Source organism: Anas platyrhynchos, chromosome 15, assembly GCF_047663525.1.
Source record: "Anas platyrhynchos isolate ZD024472 breed Pekin duck chromosome 15, IASCAAS_PekinDuck_T2T, whole genome shotgun sequence".
Taxonomy (NCBI): Eukaryota; Metazoa; Chordata; class Aves; order Anseriformes; family Anatidae; genus Anas; species Anas platyrhynchos.
In genome coordinates this window covers 12,710,121-12,728,852 of record NC_092601.1, presented here as the reverse complement: position 1 = coordinate 12,728,852, position 18,732 = coordinate 12,710,121, and the positions used below count along the sequence as shown (strand labels likewise).

The 18,732-nt window shown below is 37.2% G+C and overlaps 1 protein-coding gene and 1 long non-coding RNA gene across 16 annotated transcripts in view; one reads left to right on the top strand and one right to left on the bottom strand.

Moving 5' to 3' along the window:
* LOC113845268 (uncharacterized) overlaps positions 1–18,732 on the bottom strand; it is a 51,596-nt gene that overhangs the window by 21,305 nt on the left and 11,559 nt on the right. For all 4 annotated transcript variants that reach the window (XR_011803524.1, XR_011803522.1, XR_011803523.1 and 1 more), the window contains exon 4: positions 16,383–16,488. This is a non-coding gene — a long non-coding RNA (uncharacterized lncRNA). The remainder of the gene's footprint in view (positions 1–16,382; positions 16,489–18,732) is intronic.
* LOC101803972 (parvalbumin, thymic) lies at positions 429–12,580 on the top strand. Of its 12 annotated transcripts, none has more exons than XR_011803515.1 (8): positions 429–566; positions 1,003–1,066; positions 2,314–2,381; positions 3,185–3,317; positions 3,592–3,701; positions 9,312–11,626; positions 11,897–12,006; positions 12,462–12,580. XR_011803515.1 is itself a non-coding variant. In XM_072023787.1 (8 exons), exons 3-7 carry the CDS (start codon positions 2,321–2,323, stop codon positions 11,585–11,587), a joined length of 408 nt encoding a protein of 135 aa, XP_071879888.1. In that variant the 5' UTR covers positions 429–566; positions 1,003–1,066; positions 2,314–2,320; the 3' UTR covers positions 11,588–11,626; positions 12,462–12,580. The 12 variants fall into 12 exon arrangements, 5 of the variants coding, with proteins under 5 accessions (XP_071879888.1, XP_071879887.1, XP_071879885.1 ...); XR_011803514.1 differs by lacking the exon at positions 11,897–12,006 and adding an exon at positions 11,724–11,862; XR_011803512.1 differs by having other exon boundaries at positions 11,724–12,006.

The window sequence follows — 18,732 nt, the reverse complement described above, 5'->3', positions numbered from 1 at the left end:
AGACAATCTGACTACTATTTTCCCTAAATGGCTTGCTACACAAACAGCATTTGAACAGGATATTTTTAATTTTTTTCTGTTTAGTTCTCTAATGATTAAACCCTATCACATGCAGCGTCTACAGATAAGATAGCAAGTCATTACATTTGAACATTAAAGGCATATCTTCAGAAGCTAGTACTGCTTCATTTGATCTGACTCCTCAGATCAAGCATATCAGATAGGGTGTTTTTTTCCTCTTTGCCCTACATCATGTGGAGAAGTTGGTATTTTCTGCTTAAATCAGAAGAAATTTAATATGACTCGGTCCGTTTCATGTATGTAGCCGCTTATCTTGTTTCGTTTGCAAATATCGTATGTATTCTCTTGAGACAAAAATAGTGCAAGATGATTAGTTAGGCAAGTTCATTTGACACCATTCCCCCTTCGTGACGCTGAAATCTAAAATCTGTATATGGTATACAACTTAAAGTATATATATGCAAGCTCAGCTCTGGGAGAGCCACACAGCAAGTACTTTCCTCCCAACCAGACGGCTTCCTTATCCCATCAAGACGACCACAAAGGTAAGCTGATTAGACCCTCTGCTTTCAGAAACGCAAAAGCAAAATGCTCCCTAAATGGAAAGCACCTATGCAATTGAAATATGTATTCTTATACCAGCTTCCAGTGTGCCATAACTTTAAAAGGTATCATAGAACAGAATCAGCATTCAGACTGCAGGATGCAAAAAGACAGACCGGTGTCCTTCACAAAACCTGAGACCATGCTGCAGTTTTTAGTTTTTCCTTCAACGCTTCTCCATTTTTTATCCTGTCAGCAGTGAGAATTAGGTGAATGGCAGAGCTCCAGATTACCTTGCCTAGAACTGAGAGGGGGAAATACTTTGCACAAGAAGCCACTGGGACCAAATAATTGCTAGCAAAGCAGAAGTAACTTATCTGCCTTAGCTGGAGAAATGTTCCTTGCCATCAACACGGATTTGTCCCATTGTCTTCTTAGATCTCCTGAGACATTCAGAAAGAAACTGCAAAGACTGACAATTTCTTCTGCTGCAATCAAACAGGTATGGAGGCATCTCTTTCATATTCTGGGCAAAGTTTCAACCAATGTATAGATCTCAAATCAACGTACAGACTATAAATAGTTACCAGCATTGATTTCCTTCTAACCAACGCTGCTTTCCAAACTTAGAAAGAATGGATGATGCTGTTGAAGATCGGTTAGGAATTCAGGATAAGAGATTTCTGTTCTCTTGTGGTTTGCAGAAATAACTTTTCTATGTCTCAGTCCCTCTTCCTTACTTAACATGAAGCTACCTCACAGTAACATTGCAAGTTTTAAGTTGCACCCAGTCTGCACTGGAGTATGCTACAAAACTGCAGACGCATTGATGCTGTACTCACACTACAATAACTGAGAAATTCAGGCCTTGTAGCATTTTCTACTACTTTGGCAAACAGACTGTTGCAGCTGTTGGTGGTTGACTGAAACAAAGAGTATGTTTTCTCAAATGCTGCTGTATCATAAGAAAATGCCTCCACCATTCTATTACGAATCAGATTTAACTCTCAATAACTGTTCAATATAATGAAATGCTGAAATGTGGATAAAAATCTGGTTTATTACCATCTACACCAAAACAAACAAACAACAAAACATAATTAAGACTCTTTTTTAAAAGCTACTATGAAATTTAGTCTTTTAATGATGCAGCAGCCCAGCAGACCAAATTTAGTGTCACTACATTTATTGCGTGCAGCTGAACAGAAGATTACCCTCTGATTTTAGATTTCCTTGAAAAGAATTGATTATTGTTCATTCTACACTATTATTCTTATTCTTGTAAAGATCACTGCATTTATAGACGATAATACCAGATTTATTTTTGTTTTTAATTTCAATTAAATTTATTCCAGATGTAGTTCTAGGGGACATACTTGGCCCTATCTTTTACTTATACTGTAAATATATGCTGAATTTAATTGAGTAATAATCCAGCTCCAAGAAAACCCACAAAGAATTCATGAAGTTTTGTGGTACTAGCAACCTTTGATTTGCTCTCCCAGGGCAATAGAGGCATCAGATCTTCCTGAAGCCCCCCACTCCCGCATGCAGAATTCCTCCCTCATTACCCAGCCTTAAGTGGAAGCACCTGCTGCAGACATCTGTTACAGAACGCTCCCCTTACAATTAGATGAATAATGTCTCCCCTATCACATACTGTCACAGCAGCAACTTCAAATAGAGCCATGAAAGTGGTAGAGAAGTCATTTTAATGACTAAGTAGCTCACATTTAATTTATTTTACAGTTCAACAATGGCCATCACTGACATCCTTTCTACTAAAGATATTGAATCTGCTCTCTCCAGCTGCCAGGGTAAGGAATGGTCTCTCTTCAGCCAGAAGATGCATATCATTTTTATGTCTTAAGATGGCATGCCTATCATTTTCCCCTTAGATTCCTTCCCTGTGAGATCTCATTGTGGCTACATTAAAGTATAGCCCCTTGAATTCAGAAAGTCTTACAAGTGCACATTTGGTGGGTAACATTCCCCGAAACACGGAGAAGCAATTAAAGGGCCACAGTTTCAGTTAGTACCAAGCTGCCTCTCAATTTTTAAACCTGTCGAGGATGTAACTGGCTATCCTTGTCCTTCAAATTGTAAAAAAAAAAAAAAAAAAAAAAAAAAAAGCCACAGCTTGCAGAATCCAACCACCAGCTGTGAATCAATGACTAGTCTCAGTTCTCTAGAGTTCTTCCCTGGCAGGATCAAGCCTAATTTCCAAATGCTCAGTGAGCTAGTTCAAGACTGCAGCTTACTTAACTTTCTATCAAATTCTTCACCAAAGTAAAAGTGAACATGCAATGTTAGGAGTTGGTCTGTAAGCCACAGCAGCACCCTCTAAATATTTATTATTAATTGCATGACACAGATCGCAAAGATCCTGATTTAGCAGGATGTGCATTGTAGCAGAAAACGTCAAACTAGCTGAAATGACCAAAGGCACAGAGTGATTAAAAAGGGAAACTATCCACTACATCATCTTCCTTGCTACACTGGGGAACAAGAGGAACAGGAGCAGGCTGATTTTTAAGAAAAGACATACATATTCCCCAGGAATACATCCAGTGGGAGCAACTTCAAGGGAAAGCGTTTAAGAGGTTTTTGTTTCTTCCAGCTGCGGATTCCTTCAATTACAAGTCGTTCTTCTCCACGGTTGGTTTATCCAGCAAAACCCCTGATCAGATAAAGAAGGTTTTTGGAATCCTCGATCAAGACAAGAGTGGTTTCATCGAGGAAGAAGAGCTTCAGTAAGTACTGCTCTGCTGATGTATTTCTTTGAACAGTGTAAACCTTTGAACATTCTAGGTGCCCTAGAAGAACCTTGTTGTTATTTTTCAAACAAAATGCAGTACTTCGCCTTTCCTTGAATCTGGGTGGACTTCATCAGAAATTAAGAGCAAGCATTACCTTTTTTTTATTTTTTTGGCATGAATTTAAGTTAGAAAATCAGAAATACCAACATGCCAAGGTCATTTCATAGAACAGAACTCAAGCACAGCACTCTACCCTGTTCAATTCCAGGCTGTTTCTGAAGAATTTCTCTTCAAGTGCCAGAGTCCTCACTGCTGCAGAGACCAAGGCTTTTCTGGCTGCAGGTGACACTGATGGCGATGGCAAAATTGGAGTAGAAGGTCAGACTTTTGGCAATTTCATAGAATTGATGTTTTAAAATGCATGCATTTAGCTGCGTTTAAATGGTAGAATGAAGAATGCATTACAGCAATTTGGCCTGCTACTTTCTGATACAATTTTTATACTAGCAAATAATCCTTTTTTTTCATAGCCTTATTTCTATTTGGTCTCTATTGCAGTAAAAGCCCATTTAAGCCCATTGTAGAACCTGTTCTTTCAACCCATAACAACAGCTTTGGGGTTAATTTCTACAGTGCATCTGATCCATAGACTCATTGTGAGGGATTTTTAAAACATTCTGAACATCTGTTCATTCTCTGCATTTTCATTTCAGCAGTGGATGCTTTGCACTTCTGGTCATATGCCACGTTCACTTTTAAACAACTTTCAACTACATAAATTTATTCATCTACCACTTTCCAAGGCTGGCCAGTGTTACCAAGTGGATAATTCAGTAAAGTAACACTGGTATTTTATTATTATTTTTTTTTTTAATCTAGAACTGCTACAAGGCGGCACATAATTTTCTGCTGGAGAACTGTCTGATATTGGCAAATTTCACTTCTGTGAGAAACCAAATCAAATTCCTCACAAAACCTCACAGAGATTATGTGAACCAGCCAGGATATTTCTTTTAGAAATTGCAGCAGAGGAAAATAGGGCATTAGACATCATGTATTAGAGATGAAGTCACTGAAAACAGGGCTGTCTTAGCTGAACTAGGACAGGTGGCAATAACTCCAACAGACACACGTGCTAATCTTAGCCAGAGTTTGGGAGGAGAGAGAGACACTGTTGGAGGAATTTGCTTCAGCAGCAGCTTTTGCTGCTTCTGTTTATGAGTCCCAAATAGAGCATTATATTACGCTTAGATATTAACCATCAAATTTCCCATTCTGAAGTTACGTCACTACTAATATTTTTTCTTTGGAGTAATACAATAAAAAAAAAATACCCTCACATTGAAAGCTACAGGCTTGACCTAATTAATTCATTCTCTGCAGCCTTAGCTATTATCAGACTTTGTAAATGGGTTAAAGATAGTTTACTTTTAACTCAGGATTTCCTACAAATATGAATTTACAGACACACTCCTCTCTGCACATATTCTTTTTAAGGAGTGAAAAATCTGTCACGCCCCCAGAATCCCAGTTTAGCAGTAGCTTGTGCAGTGTTATAATAACTTTGGGAGCCCTCCATGGCTAGGAGTTTAGGACATTTTTATCTACCTTTTTTAAGGATGTTAATAAGCACTTTCATCTAGTTTTATTCCCTGCCTTTCTCTTTTTTTTTTTTTTTTTCTTGACAGAATTCCAATCTCTGGTGCAGGCATAAGCAGCATTAGACCAAAGGCAGCCTTGGACTGACTCTTCCAATTACCTCGTCCAACAAGCACTTCGCACTCAGCATGTGTTTGTATGTTTTTATATTGTTTCAGGCATTAGCAATTCCCCATACACCAAATTCACACACAGGATTGCTGAGAAATCTTGCAACTTACAGATGTTTTGGTGACACAGCATTGTTACGTTTCCATTGTAAAGAAGGCACTTTGTCATTTTCAACTACTCCTAGTGTTGAAATCATGGCTGGAAGATGGGACAAAAAGAAACATTTAAAAAATCTGGGGAAAAGCTTTTTTTTTTTTTTAATTTATTTTGGTTTTGTTTAGGTTTTCCATCTCTGTACTTTACCATGCTGACTTGCCAGACACAGTTTTGATGTTCTTAAACAATATGACATCTTTTAAGGCTTAATTGTCCTGATTTTGTTGAGTTTTATTTCTACTTAGTTCTCTGATCCTTTAGGAAAAGCAATCCTAACAAGATAGCCAAAAATAATTTATATTCAGTTCCAGACCTGAGACTCTGAGAAAAAATTTAAGAGGAGCTGACACATAGCTCAAAGCACAGAATAAATTTGTGGGTAATTTTACAAAATGAAGTACTAGGCTACAGCATACATCGTCAGAAAGTGTTTATAACCTAAAATGTAACTCTCCCTCAAGAAGATTTATCTTTCATGAAACCTAAGGCAGCTGTGAGACAGAGGAGAAGGTTCTAATCCCACATCTGACACTGTCACAAGTCACACTGCCTTGATGACATGGGCCAGGCCTGGAGGTTTTTTTTGTTAATCATGAGCATGTTGCTTGTTACCTCTTCATACCTACTAAACAATAATACTTTGTCACATTTGTGAATGTCTGTGTTCACTACAGATGAAAAACAGCCAGCCTTGCTATTTGATTATCTTAAAGTGAAGCAGAGTACAAATACTATCTGTCTTATGCAGCTAAATTACAGCCATTACTCAATTATTTCATTTATTATAATGAATAATCATCTATATAACCCATTATATTAGCAATTTACGTAAGTATGAAAATTACAAAGAACTAGTCTTTCCTTTGGTAAGTGTCTTACATGGTTTAAAGCTAGTTAGAGCATTGTTTTCATTAACGGACAAAGTAAATATTATTCATGGCTAAATGCAGAGCTCAGTAGACTGAGTAGATGCTGTGCATTTCTGGATGAGTGGGTTGGAAATTTCCCCACCAACATTTAGTTGAGACCTCTCCCATCTACCATGACTTGGTTCCAGCTCAGAAGTAGACTGTCATTTTAATCCTCCCTGCTGAAACTGGGTGATAATTATAACATAATTTGGCAGCTGTTTTGAAGAAGAGCAGAAACAAAGCCTGCTGGAACTTTTATGTAACATTCAGTGTTGGCATTTCTATGAATTGCGAGATGATTATGTGAGGCAAGTGCAGCTCACTCATACCCAGGCATGTAAGAGAGCTGTTCGGCAGATTTAAGACTGTTAATGCAAAAGAGGAATTCTAGCAATCAGATTCACTGAAGCCTTGGCAGAATTATAATGAATATAAATCTTAATTCTATCCCCAGTGCCTTTGATGTTAAATCTGGGCTTAAATTATAGCTGCTGTTAAATAGAGCACTGAAATATTTTGCATAATGATGAGACTAGTGGTTCCTTTTACCTTATTCATTTTCCTATCTGCTGAAGAAACAAGCCAGAGCAATCCAGACCTGCAGCAGTATACAGATATAACACACACATTAGCTCTTCACACTGCTAATCATTAAAATATCATGTCATTAATTCACAAGCAGATGGCACACACAATACACTAAGTGACAAGCCTGACATTTTATTCGTTGCACACCTGAAAGTCTCATGTGGAATGCAAGAAATGCAAGACTATCCTGCATTTCAGAGATGTTAAACAACTGTACATCAGTCCCTTCTGTTGACACAAGAGGGGAATTAAGTATTTCTATGAATTAGGCAATTTTCACATATATTGCAACTTTAAGTAAAACTTAGAGAACTTTCTTCATCATAAAATCCATCCTTCTTAAAACAGTAACTCCCAGTAACAAGATGAGTTTTAAATTTTACTAAAGCCATCCAGCCATTTCATTAAGAAATTACAGTAAAACTCTAAGTCCTCAATTTTTTAAAAAAAAGCTCATAGCCTGTTCATCAAAAACAATGCTTGGGTCCCTGTTAAATCTTCTGCTGGCCGTAGGAAGTGCATTTTTAGAGCTGAACTAAATTAGAAGAGAATAAATTCCAAAAAGAGGAAACAACTTCTTTTGTGTGACAGACATTAAAAATGAAAACAATACCTCTCATCTTCCATTTAAAGACATACTTTTACCAAGTATGGCACTACACAGACATACGTAAGTGCCAACAGCAATCGACTACACAGAAAACTGAAAAATCATCCTTAACCTTTATTCTACATCCCAGATGATGCACCCAAGGAACGTACCAATCGTTGCTTAATGCCTGTTGCTTTGTAGCATATTGTCACAGAATAAACCAAGCAGCAGACGTAAAAGGAAAGATCACATCATTCATTCACCAAACTACAGAAATTCATAAAAACATCTGTAAAGTAAAATTTTTTCGGAAGGTTCATTTAAATTAGTTTAAATTCAGCCAGTGGCGGCCTTCAATTTTTTTTTTTTTAGGGAATAGCAAGGAGCGCTCTCTAGACTTCACACTGCCATAGTGCTAGAGAAAACCTTTGTTTGCAGGATGTCTATATGGATGCCATCTTAAGTAGCAAAGAGACGAATGGTGATCTCACAATATTACCACAACCATGGCACAGGATCACAGAGTAATCTATACCAGAAGAGAGTTCTGGTGGTCACTGGTGCAATCCCCTGACCACAGGGCCAACTTAGATCATACTGCGCTAAGATGAGTTTGAGTATCTTCAAACACGGAGGCTCTATAACCTCTCTGATCAATCTGCTAAGTAAGGATTAAATCCTCTGCATCAAGCTTTTATTAATAAAGTACACAAATAAAACACTGATGAGCACACAGTTAAAACCCATATTCTATTATACATTGTTTATGCTACATCAAATCAGAAAGGATCTAACAACACCCCGCGTAACACACCAATAATCTGTTCTCAGTGTCTAGAGTAATTCCATCCTACTCAGTGTAATACTGCTTCTTAATTCCCAGCATGAAGGAAATTTTGTTTATATGTTTTATCTCCACTTAAGACAATTCATTATCGACCCAAAACACAAGCAGCAGATCTGGGTCCCACTGAGCCCAATGACTGAGCTTTCAAACACACCTCAGCTGCACACATAGTCCCCTCGATACCATTAGGAACAGTTTAATCTCTAATCCTCCCAATACCTCTTGCAAAATAAAGACTTACTATGCTCTCTTTAAGTGGGAAATCGATACATTTTGCATCAAAGAATTTTGATCATCCTACACAAGCTCTTAAAAGAAGGATGTGGCGGGTCAGGGTTTGGAAACCTAATCTCAAAACCCAGGCTATTGCTCCAGACACTGAATGTACCATCTCTCAAACTAAAATTTGGTTTGTCCTGATAAAGAAGGGATAAAGGAGCAGAACCATGCTTGCAAAGATAAAATCTCCTGATATGTAGTGGAAGCTGGCTGCCTAGTTGCCAGGGAATACTCTAAGTAATTTTACCACCACACTATTCGTTTGGAAATCACGACCTAGGGCCATTTGTAAACTACAGATTCAGTTTCAGTTCTCCAACTGTTCAAAATCTGGCGTTCATTTTCTAACAAGAGGAATGAGAGAGCACAGAAAGGGCAAGGGGATGTCAGAACATTTGTTACATGCACAGACTGGTAAATTTTCTTCTTTGAATTAGCAGCCAGCCCATGTGGAAAATCTTTGATGCAGCATCATCAGAGGCGCCTGGAGCCCTTCACCCAGTGTGGGCAGAGGGGGCCAAGGTTGGATTCATTTCCTGGAATGGGTTACCGAAATAGATACATCTTGATTAAATCCCTGAACAGACACGTACATAACATTTTTATGCTTAGTTGCTTGTATTTTTACAACATTATAGTAAGTGGGTGCAGTGGAATCTGAACTTATTCAGTGTTCGTATTTTATGAAACTGAATTTCCACTTTACTTTTGCTTGCAAGCACACACAGAAAACATTAGGCTGGTATGGACTTTCAGGAAAACTTTCTGCACAGAAGGCCTAAGGAGCACACTATCGAAGAGATGGGATATGGTTGCTCAATAACTTTTGATTTGCTTATCAACAGGTCTTATAGTCACGAAAACAAGAATATCAGAGCTTCTGTGTATCAAGCTCCAGAAAAGAAAATCAAATTACCACATTGGTAACTATATAAATTTATATTTTGCAGTCTTTCAGTTGTGGTTTGGTAAATTAGATTTTTTTCTTTTAAATATCAGTTCTTTCCCCTTCTATTCCTTCCCTATGAATGCCCACCTGTTAACTCATTCTCATTGGTTTTTGGTTCCCTCTCATCCAAAATAATCCTGGAGATTTCATGGCTGCACACAACTGTCTTTGGTGCCATCTATAGGCAAACTCAACTACATCAACTACATAAACACTCAAAAAATTGTATCAAGTGCTTTGTAATCCCAGCATGGTCTTCTGACAAGAACTGCTTCTTGAATGCTCAGAAATTCCAGCACAATTATTAGAGAATTATATGGAATCTCTGATCCCATGCCATATTCTCAATTATTTCCTAGGAATTTGACCCAAAGGCAAAGATAGATTCCCAGACAGAAAGACCAGATCATTAAATTTATATATTCTCCAGTTCAGGATAAAAAGTCTTTAAAAATAACTTGCTCAGTTACTTTTATACAGTCCAGAAAGCTTTGCTTTCACAATGTTAAATTTATCATATAGCATAGGTTTAGAATAACACTCCTTGCCTGACTTCATCTTTTGAAGAAATAATCCAAGAAAAACTAAGAAGTGCAAGATGAAGCTTTGTCTGTATTTCCACATATATAACTGCTGAGAGAAAAGACAGCAGCTTCATGTTACATTGACCAGGTGTTAGGATTTATGTCATATGTAATGGCATTACTCAAAGACTATCTAAACCTACAACAATACTCTATGCATATCTATAAATATGTGGGTGTATATTGTTCACCCACAGCTTTTTACACCATTGTAATTTCAGCCTTTTCTCAAGGCTACTGAGTTTGAACAGATTTCATTAGACTGCCAAGTGGAGGACCCAGCAAGAAAAAAGTTACAGCTTGTGCTTGGCCAGTGGTCAAATCCTTATGGAAATATATCTTCTCAATACAGAAAAGAAGAACCAAATATTACTGATTCCATTGCTCACATCTTCACTTCTTACCTTTAACTGGTGCGTAGTGCTTTGTGCTGCTGAATGACTGATAACCATCATACTATAAATGGACACATTTACTATTATGATTTAAAATGTGTACCATGTAGTGAATTAATACTGAGCAAAATGTTTTCAGTATTAAAATTTTATAGTCTGAAGTACATATTGCAGTAATTGGGTAACCAATCTTTATGTATGAGCTTATTAAAAATACCTTGGGCTGATTTATAATGGCAAGTTTTATCTACACGAGATTCTACTTGCATGTCAGTTATTCTTACTACATTTGTATCATCGTAGCATTATTTGAAGATTTTAAGGCAATTACAGGAGTAATGCTTCATGGGCAATTAGTGTCAGGATTGGACGCTTGGAAGTCAAGGTCTACAATGAAGATGTCCATTTGCAGCTATCATTTCAGTAGAAAAAAAAGTTCATTCACAGCTCAAAAATCACTCACTAGACTATAAATAAGTGCAAGTGAGACGATTTACTTTGATGTCACCACCTCATATATTGTGTAAAACACCGTGCACATTCCTTTGGGATATAAATATCAATCTGATTAGCTAGCAGGTCTTGTTAGCCACAGTAACTTATCCCCTAGGGTATCTGAGCCATCACGTGGCTCCAGGACTTCTGTAAAAGGTCAAGAGAGCTTAACTGAGATCTATATAAGTCATTATCTCTGTCATCTGAAAAACAATCAAGTCAAGAGGACTCTGCAGATCTTTTACCTTAAAGATTTTTCTGTTCTTGGTGTGCGAAAAACTAAGCAGCAAGGTGAACTGAATCTTTCCTCTGGGAGCTTTTCAAGTCATCCCAACAATCCATGCAAAAAAAAAAAAAAAAAAAAAAAAAAAAAAAAAGCATGGAAATAACCAAAGATTCCACAATGTCATGCGGTTCTATAAATACATTTGGTTTCATCCTCAGCTTGTGCACCTGAAGCCATAACTAGAGATAACACCAAAGCAGATGCACTGCGGATGGAATAGTCTGCTCCTGCAGGGCAGCTCCCTTGGCTTGCGCTGGGACCTACATTCCAAGTGTCCCACTAATCAAACCTGGCTGCCCACGAGGCAGCATCAAAGGCTGATAGAGCAAGATCAATGTGAACAAGATAATTGTGAACTCTACCTAACGTTATTTATCATTTTACAGTAGCATGGCTCTTGCTGGTATCCTGACAGAAGCTGAAATTGCTGCTGGCCTACAGAGTTGCCAAGGTAAACTTTAATTTTTAATTTTATTTTTTTCTGGTTTATATATCAAATTCGTCTTTATGTGTTATGATTCAAGACCCTCTTCTTTTCCTACCCTTAGTCTCACCGAAGAAGGAAGATTTTCCACTGAGTTCAAAAGGATTTCATAAAGAAATTCTGAAATAGTTGGAAGGATTGAATCAGGCTTAAATTTTTACAGCTATTACCAACAACTAACTCCAAATGCTTTCATGACTGAAGTATGTCTCACGTCTTTTTCCTCTCATCTTTAAGACTTTTCCTGCAGAACTTCTCAGCCAGTGCCAGAGCTTTGACTGATGCTGAGCCCACGGCATTCCTGGCAGCAGGTGACAGGGATAGAGATGGTAAAATTGGAGAGGATGGTAAGACTCCCTTTATGGAATGGAGTAATACCTGCTGTTGGGACTTCCTAGTGACTAGCTCTAGGCAGCTGCCATGCTCCCTACACTGGCTGTTACAGATCCAATTCTCAGGTGCTCAGCTCTGCTCCATCGTAAAAAGGATTTAACACAGGACTGTGTTTGTATTTTGCCCACAGCTCTAGGTAGTCAGTCCCTTTTTTCATATGCAGAGATTTCAGGACTGGAATCCAAACTTATATTTATAAAAACTTAGTATATAATTTCATTGCTTTGTTATTGAACTATTGATATGACACTTAAATGCAACATTTCTTATGTTTTAAATATCTATTATGAGTACACAATGTGGTACATTTAAGGAATGATTATCAGATAAGAGATACAGAAAATACTTTTTCTGAAGATGCAGTTATAACGTATGGTGTCATTTTATTGTTCTTTTCTTTCTTTTTCAGAGTTTCAAGCCCTCATCAAATCTTAACAGACACTCAAAAAAAAAGACTAAGATCTGTGCCAAGAACAGTCTTTCCCATTGGAAGCACATTATTTATTTATACACTTGGTACCTTGAAAGGTCACGAGCAATTATTGGCGCGTGACTACATATTGCTAAAAAACATATGAAGTAGCATAAGAGCGTAAGTACTACTTAAACAATGTTCCCCAATGTTTTAAGCAGAAGCTCGCTATACCACTGGGAGACTGAATGGGAGTCCACTCTGTTCATCTGAATTTTGGTCTTTACAGACCCTAGTAAAAATGTTAAGAGCAGGAGGAATTAAAAGCATCTCTGTGGGCCATTTAATTTTCAACATATGCATAATAGCTAGCAAATGCTTTAAAAAACTTGAATTAATAAAATTTCTGGGTATAAAAATTGATTATGCTAACTGGTGATATTATACTTGCATATTCAAGAGATGTATTTAATAAACCATATGTTTTTACGTCATTCTTTATGCAACTGATTATGCTTCATAAACTAATTAAATGACAGAACTTAGTGTTAATTAAGCTGTTAATTTTAATAAAAGATCAAGTGGATCAAGATGAATCCAGATTACTGTAGCAGAAATACATTTACAATTCTGCCAGGAATAACTCATCTTCACGTCCACCTGATGGCACTATTGCTCCACTTGAAAGAAGTTAAAATCAGTATTCTGTTCGAATTAACTCAATTACTAGTATCCCGTTTGTCCGCTTATGTTTATGACTCAGTTTTGCCAGATTAAATTATCCCTGAACACAGAACGATAAAATTTTTGTTTCACAAAGGAGTGGACCCTGTCCCTCAGAATCTGGGAACTAGATGAAAGTCAGAAGTGAGGTCTGTGGTGCTGGTTTGCATCAGAATACTTTTTGATGGGTCCACTGAGGACACTGAATTCCCTTTTGTGGCAAATCCTATGTGCAAGGCCCTTTCTTATCCCCTGTGCTAGACAAGTTAGTCGGCAGATCACATATGAAGCATACCAGCTGTATTTACTAGCTTGTTACACATCATTGCTCCAAGAAACAAAGGAGCATGACATGGGTCCACCTGCACAGAGCCAGGAGCCCAGAGTTCCTCTCTCTTTCAGTATGAGACTCAAAGGTCTGCACACAGACAGCCAGAACAGAGATTCTGCATCTTTTAATCATATCAACAGAATTTATACCACAATCAGTTCTTGTATGATCAAGGTAAAGAGTATTAATTGCTACCACAATTCTAAATTGCTAATTTTTCCCCAGAAACCTTCTTGAAGGAAAAGTGTTTTCCAGCCCTCAGAAGTGTAACTGCAGGCAAAGGGAGCTGCATTTTGGATACAGTAGCTAAAAAGCACTTTGAAAACTCAAGTCCCAGCCTCCATATTAACAAATTGGGGCATGTTGTCCCAGAGTAATCAATGCTTTTCTCCATCTCATAACTGAGCATAACACAATGTCCACACCTCATAAGGTAAGTAAATGCATAAATATTTGTGAAGAAGGTGTCGTAAAATGAAGGGCACCATAGAAAAAGCTTACTATGAAATTAAGATTTTTTTTTTCTTTACAGACAGATTGAAATAGCAAGAAGTAAATAAGGAATGAGAAAAATGCAGAATTCCAGTCACTTCACATTAACTGAACTTCATCCAGTTTGAGCACTGTCTACATTAGGGTTCTTGTTAAAATGTAGGAGTGTGATGATGTTATTACAATTTTGCCATAATATACACACAGCTGTCAAATTAGGTTACAGAAGTTATCTAATTGCTATCAGTACTTACCTAGGCATTACAGTCTTTATGTTCTTTTTAGACTTACGTATACGGTAAAAATAATTTGAATACAAACACCCCTCTAAAAAACAAACACACAGACAAAATAAACCTGTCTTTTACCATTTGGAAAGGAAAAGATTTGGAACTCTTTGCAAGGTCCTTCTTTGGGCATTAATCTTGCCAAAACCTGTCTGACTGTCTCAGATGGCATTTCTTGGAGCTATTTAAGAAGTTGTTTTAGTACTTGTGGGCCAAAATCGTAATTTCAAAATTATGTGCTAATGCTATAATGGTACTGATGCATAACCTGCTTATGGCAAGACATTACAGAGAAGCAGGAAAATATTAATACGATGTTGGGGATCAATATAATGCTGGGGAAATTACAACACTACCGAAAATTAAAGCATGATACATGACTTTAATGAATACTCAGTAATTTGTTCATGCCTTATTGATTAGCCAACAGATATCTCTCCATTAACTTTAATGAATTTAATCAAGGCCCTAATTTTATAGAAATTTCCTGAACAGTGAAAAAAGAATTACCCATCCAACAAATTCACATTTGTTATTTCAGTGGCATCTCAGGAGAGTAATAAACTAATGAAATTCCGAGGAATTAGTAACTGCAATCTGATTGCAAGGCTAAAAGTTGTCATTGTCAGAAAATGCTATGCATCTCATCTAATATTATGTTTTATGTTTTCAGCATGTAACACGGGTCACCTGAGTTTCTTCAAGCATTGTACCAATTTAACTGCTAAGAGAGAGAAATGCACAGACAGCTCAGGCACCTCCTTTATTTAAGCACACTTACTTCCATGCTGACTATTCTGCCAGGTCTATACAAATCTACAATAACTTCACCACTTACCATTCTATTAGGGACACTAAAAAAATAATGATGAGGTAGGTCTGATAACAGCTTCAGTGATCGCTCCAGAATGTTAGGGTTTTAGAACTTCCCTGATTTCAGCATTACCACGAAACAGATCAGCAGAGAAAATGCTGTTTCTGTTTACCAGAATACTCACTTTTTCTTTTAATTTCTTTCTTTCACTCCCTGTCTCTCACTCACACAGGCTGTCAGGTACTGTGGAAAGCCTTTATCTGTTTATCTTGTGCTTTAAGAAAAGTTCTTCAAATTGCACCTATAAGGCCACAACTGGAGAAAACACTGCGTGACCATAAACATGCATTCCCAGTCAGCTCCCTTAAGTGAAGTGGAGTAATAAACTCTTAGGTCTGGACTATGGACCCATATCCAGCAGGTATTTCTATGCAACTTATTCCACCAGTCTAAATATGCAGTCAACTTTTGTCAATGGAATTTTGTTCTGCTTCCCCTCTACTTAGAAGGGCACTTCTGTTCCACAAATGACATTCAGTGATTGCTTGTGATAAGGTTAACTGATTTATAGGGTAGTTTTTACTTTATACATTATTAAGGGTACATCCTCATATACAACATTCATATATCATTGACTACTGCTGAAGTCAGTTGTAGAAATCCCACTGATACCAATGTGGAGAGTCAGGAAACACAGAAATAGCTGGAAACACTTCAGTGTTATTTGCTTTATTTTACTGTGGCTTTGTACTCCGTGGGTCATAGTGAAATACAACCATGTGTAAAAGGCCTTTGGTAACAGTATAGTACTGCTGTACAGATCTGTTACAGGCCACAAAAGGCAGCATCCAGATTCTTTGACAGTCTTTAACCTTAGGGCACAGTTACTTTTAAAACACACAGAAAATCTGAACACCTTAGATTTTCAAAGATCAGTCCATCTCATACTACCTACAATGCCGACAGCAGTCAAAACCATCTTAGATGATTATGTTTAGGGTCACAATGAGAAAATAGTGTTACTGAGTCACAGAAGCACTTGCAAGTGCATTTGAAGACAAGCACATAGCATATATAATGCTAGCAGAGATCTTCCAGGACAGCTTTTTAAGTGGAAAAGTATTATGTTCATAGCCATCTCTATGAACTAGCTATGTTATTAATATTAGCATATTATCATTCTGAAATTTTCTCATTTACACACAATGATAAGGACATAACTTGAACTGGGGAAAGTGCACACGATACTGCTCCTAACACACAAGGAATACCTGTCTCTGTTTAGCTCCAGACCCACGGTGCTGTGGGATGTGTCCTGTATCTTGGATTCAACAGTCTAGATCTCTGCTCAGTCTTCAGGGTAATATCCTCTGCTTGCTGCAAAGGAAAAAAAACCTTTGTCACTGAGGCTTCTGAGGCCTGGATTACATCGTTCATTGTAATAATGTGAAGTACAGAATAAAACTCAGATAATAAACCATGTTCTTAAACCTCTCTGCTAAATGTGGTAAAAGCTATGACCCAGCAGACCACTCAGATAAGATTCTGTATTTTTTTTTCTATACAAGTAAAGCATGTACTTTGAGAGACATCTTGAAGCAGCAAGATGTAACACATGTCATTGCAGAGACCCTTTCCAGCGAGAGCAGCTATATTCACACTGAGATTCTCTGCCATCACCACTGAGACATCAGCACTCATGACCAACCACATAGGTCGACGAGTATCTGTTTTAGTTACTTCCAAGCTCATTACAAAGGCAGACTCTGTTATCCAGGATCATGATACAACTGTTCTAGCCCTAACGCTACGAGGGCTGAAAGATGGAATTGTTTGGGGTTTAGAACAGCTGCTACAGCATCTCTTTACACTACCGTAGCAGGTCTCAGGTTAACACCTCTCCTCTGATCTCATCTGAGACAACTCCTGACATTACTTTGCATCTGCTTCAAGTCATGTCTTGGGTTGATTTTCCGATTAACTGTACTTTATACCAAACAGAACAGAAAGAGTACAAAACTAGTCCACAATCTGTCAATTATTTACTGAAATACAACTTTCCTTTGTGAATTAGTTAATGGTACTTGATTTTTTTTTTTTGTTTTTGTCAGATTTCACTGAAAATTTATTTCAAGGTGAAAAGTAGAAGATTCCTACCAAGAACTTATCAATATGAACATTCCTTATTTTTCAGAACTACATCTTCAAGTTCAGTTCTAGAGGTTTGAAACGAACAAACAAAAAAGGCACTAATATTCCTGTAATGCATAATGCATGCAGAGACATCTCAGGAGGAAAACAACAGAAGTAAGTTATGGAAGTACATAAATCTTAGGAAGAAAAGCTCAACAGCACTTCCAAAACTCCCTGGTAGAGCAAAAACAAACAAACACAACAAAATAAATATTTTTTCCTTGTACTTTGCAGGAACAAGTGCAACCATTCCTGAAAACTGCAATACTCAGATTCTGTATCAGATTTTGCACTACTGTAAACTGCTCATTACCTAGCAGCTGCTCTTCTTGTGGAATAAGTATTTTTTTTCTATAGCATTACATTTCCTGCACATTATCTTATATACATTTTTGTTTACAGTTCTTAGTTTTTGAGCCTCTACAGTGATTACAATCAACTAATTTAACACATATCCCAGAAGTAAGGAAAGCAGGCAGATAGTTTTGCTGTACAACAGATTAACTAGTTAAGATATCCCTTTATATAATATAGTCATCCCTGATTATTTCATTCTAATTGTAGTAGAGGGAAACCTGTACTTCAGATGCAGTCTCATTAATGAATAAATAAATACCAGTAACTCTAGATTCTCACCTGTATCAATATACAGTGACATCAACTTGATTCTGAAATTCAGCTGTTTTAGGCTTTTGTAAATCATCTTTCAGGCAGGATTAGCATTGCTTCCATTGTCAGCATTGAATTTCAAACGTTACAATATCCCAGAATAAGCAATAATAATGACCCTGTTGTAGCAATTAGCTCACTTCTATCTGACATCATATTTTAATACAACGATCATTCTGATTACTTTACTGTTGTTGAATACTCTATGCCACATGTAAAAACATTTCAGAACCCTGTATGCCACAACACAGAGTATAAGCTAACCCAAGGCCATTCTTTGAGCATTTGCTGCTTACACTTTAATACAATGCCTGAATAAGTTGCAGACATATTTTGAACTTGAGTATTATTTACTCACCTTCATCTCATTTTCCTCTATAACACTGGCTTTTAATAATTGGTGAAGTATGACAAATCAAAGATTTACACACAGCTAGAAGCTCAGCAAGCAGCGTGTAGGAGCAAGTAAAAATAAAGGAAGGCTACTATAAAGTCCAGCAGTGAAATTCTGTTCTCAGTAGAATCAATACCATTATTACAGAGGGCAAAACATCATTTCCTGTAAAAACATTTTGGTTATAAAATACGTCAAAGGGAAGCATTATGAAGACTTGTGAAATCTCTTATTAACATGAGATGGACATAAAGGAGAAAATTCACAATGGAGTGTAAAAATGTACATAGAAGGATGGGAATTATTTCCAAGTAGTTCTGCAGAAAGCAGGTATGCACTTCATTCCTACTGCAGATTATAACAGC

What these genes read in the sequence shown, in the direction of transcription:
- LOC101803972 (XM_072023787.1), top strand. Translation starts at nt 2,321, where the DNA reads ATGGCCATCACTGACATCCTTTCTACTAAAGATATTGAATCTGCTCTC. An exon ending in ATCGAGGAAGAAGAGCTTCA is followed by an intron (nt 3,318 to 3,591) that starts GTAAGTACTGCT and finishes GTTCAATTCCAG; the next exon opens with GCTGTTTCTGAAGAATTTCT. An exon ending in TGGCAAAATTGGAGTAGAAG is followed by an intron (nt 3,702 to 9,311) that starts GTCAGACTTTTG and finishes GCTTATCAACAG; the next exon opens with GTCTTATAGTCACGAAAACA.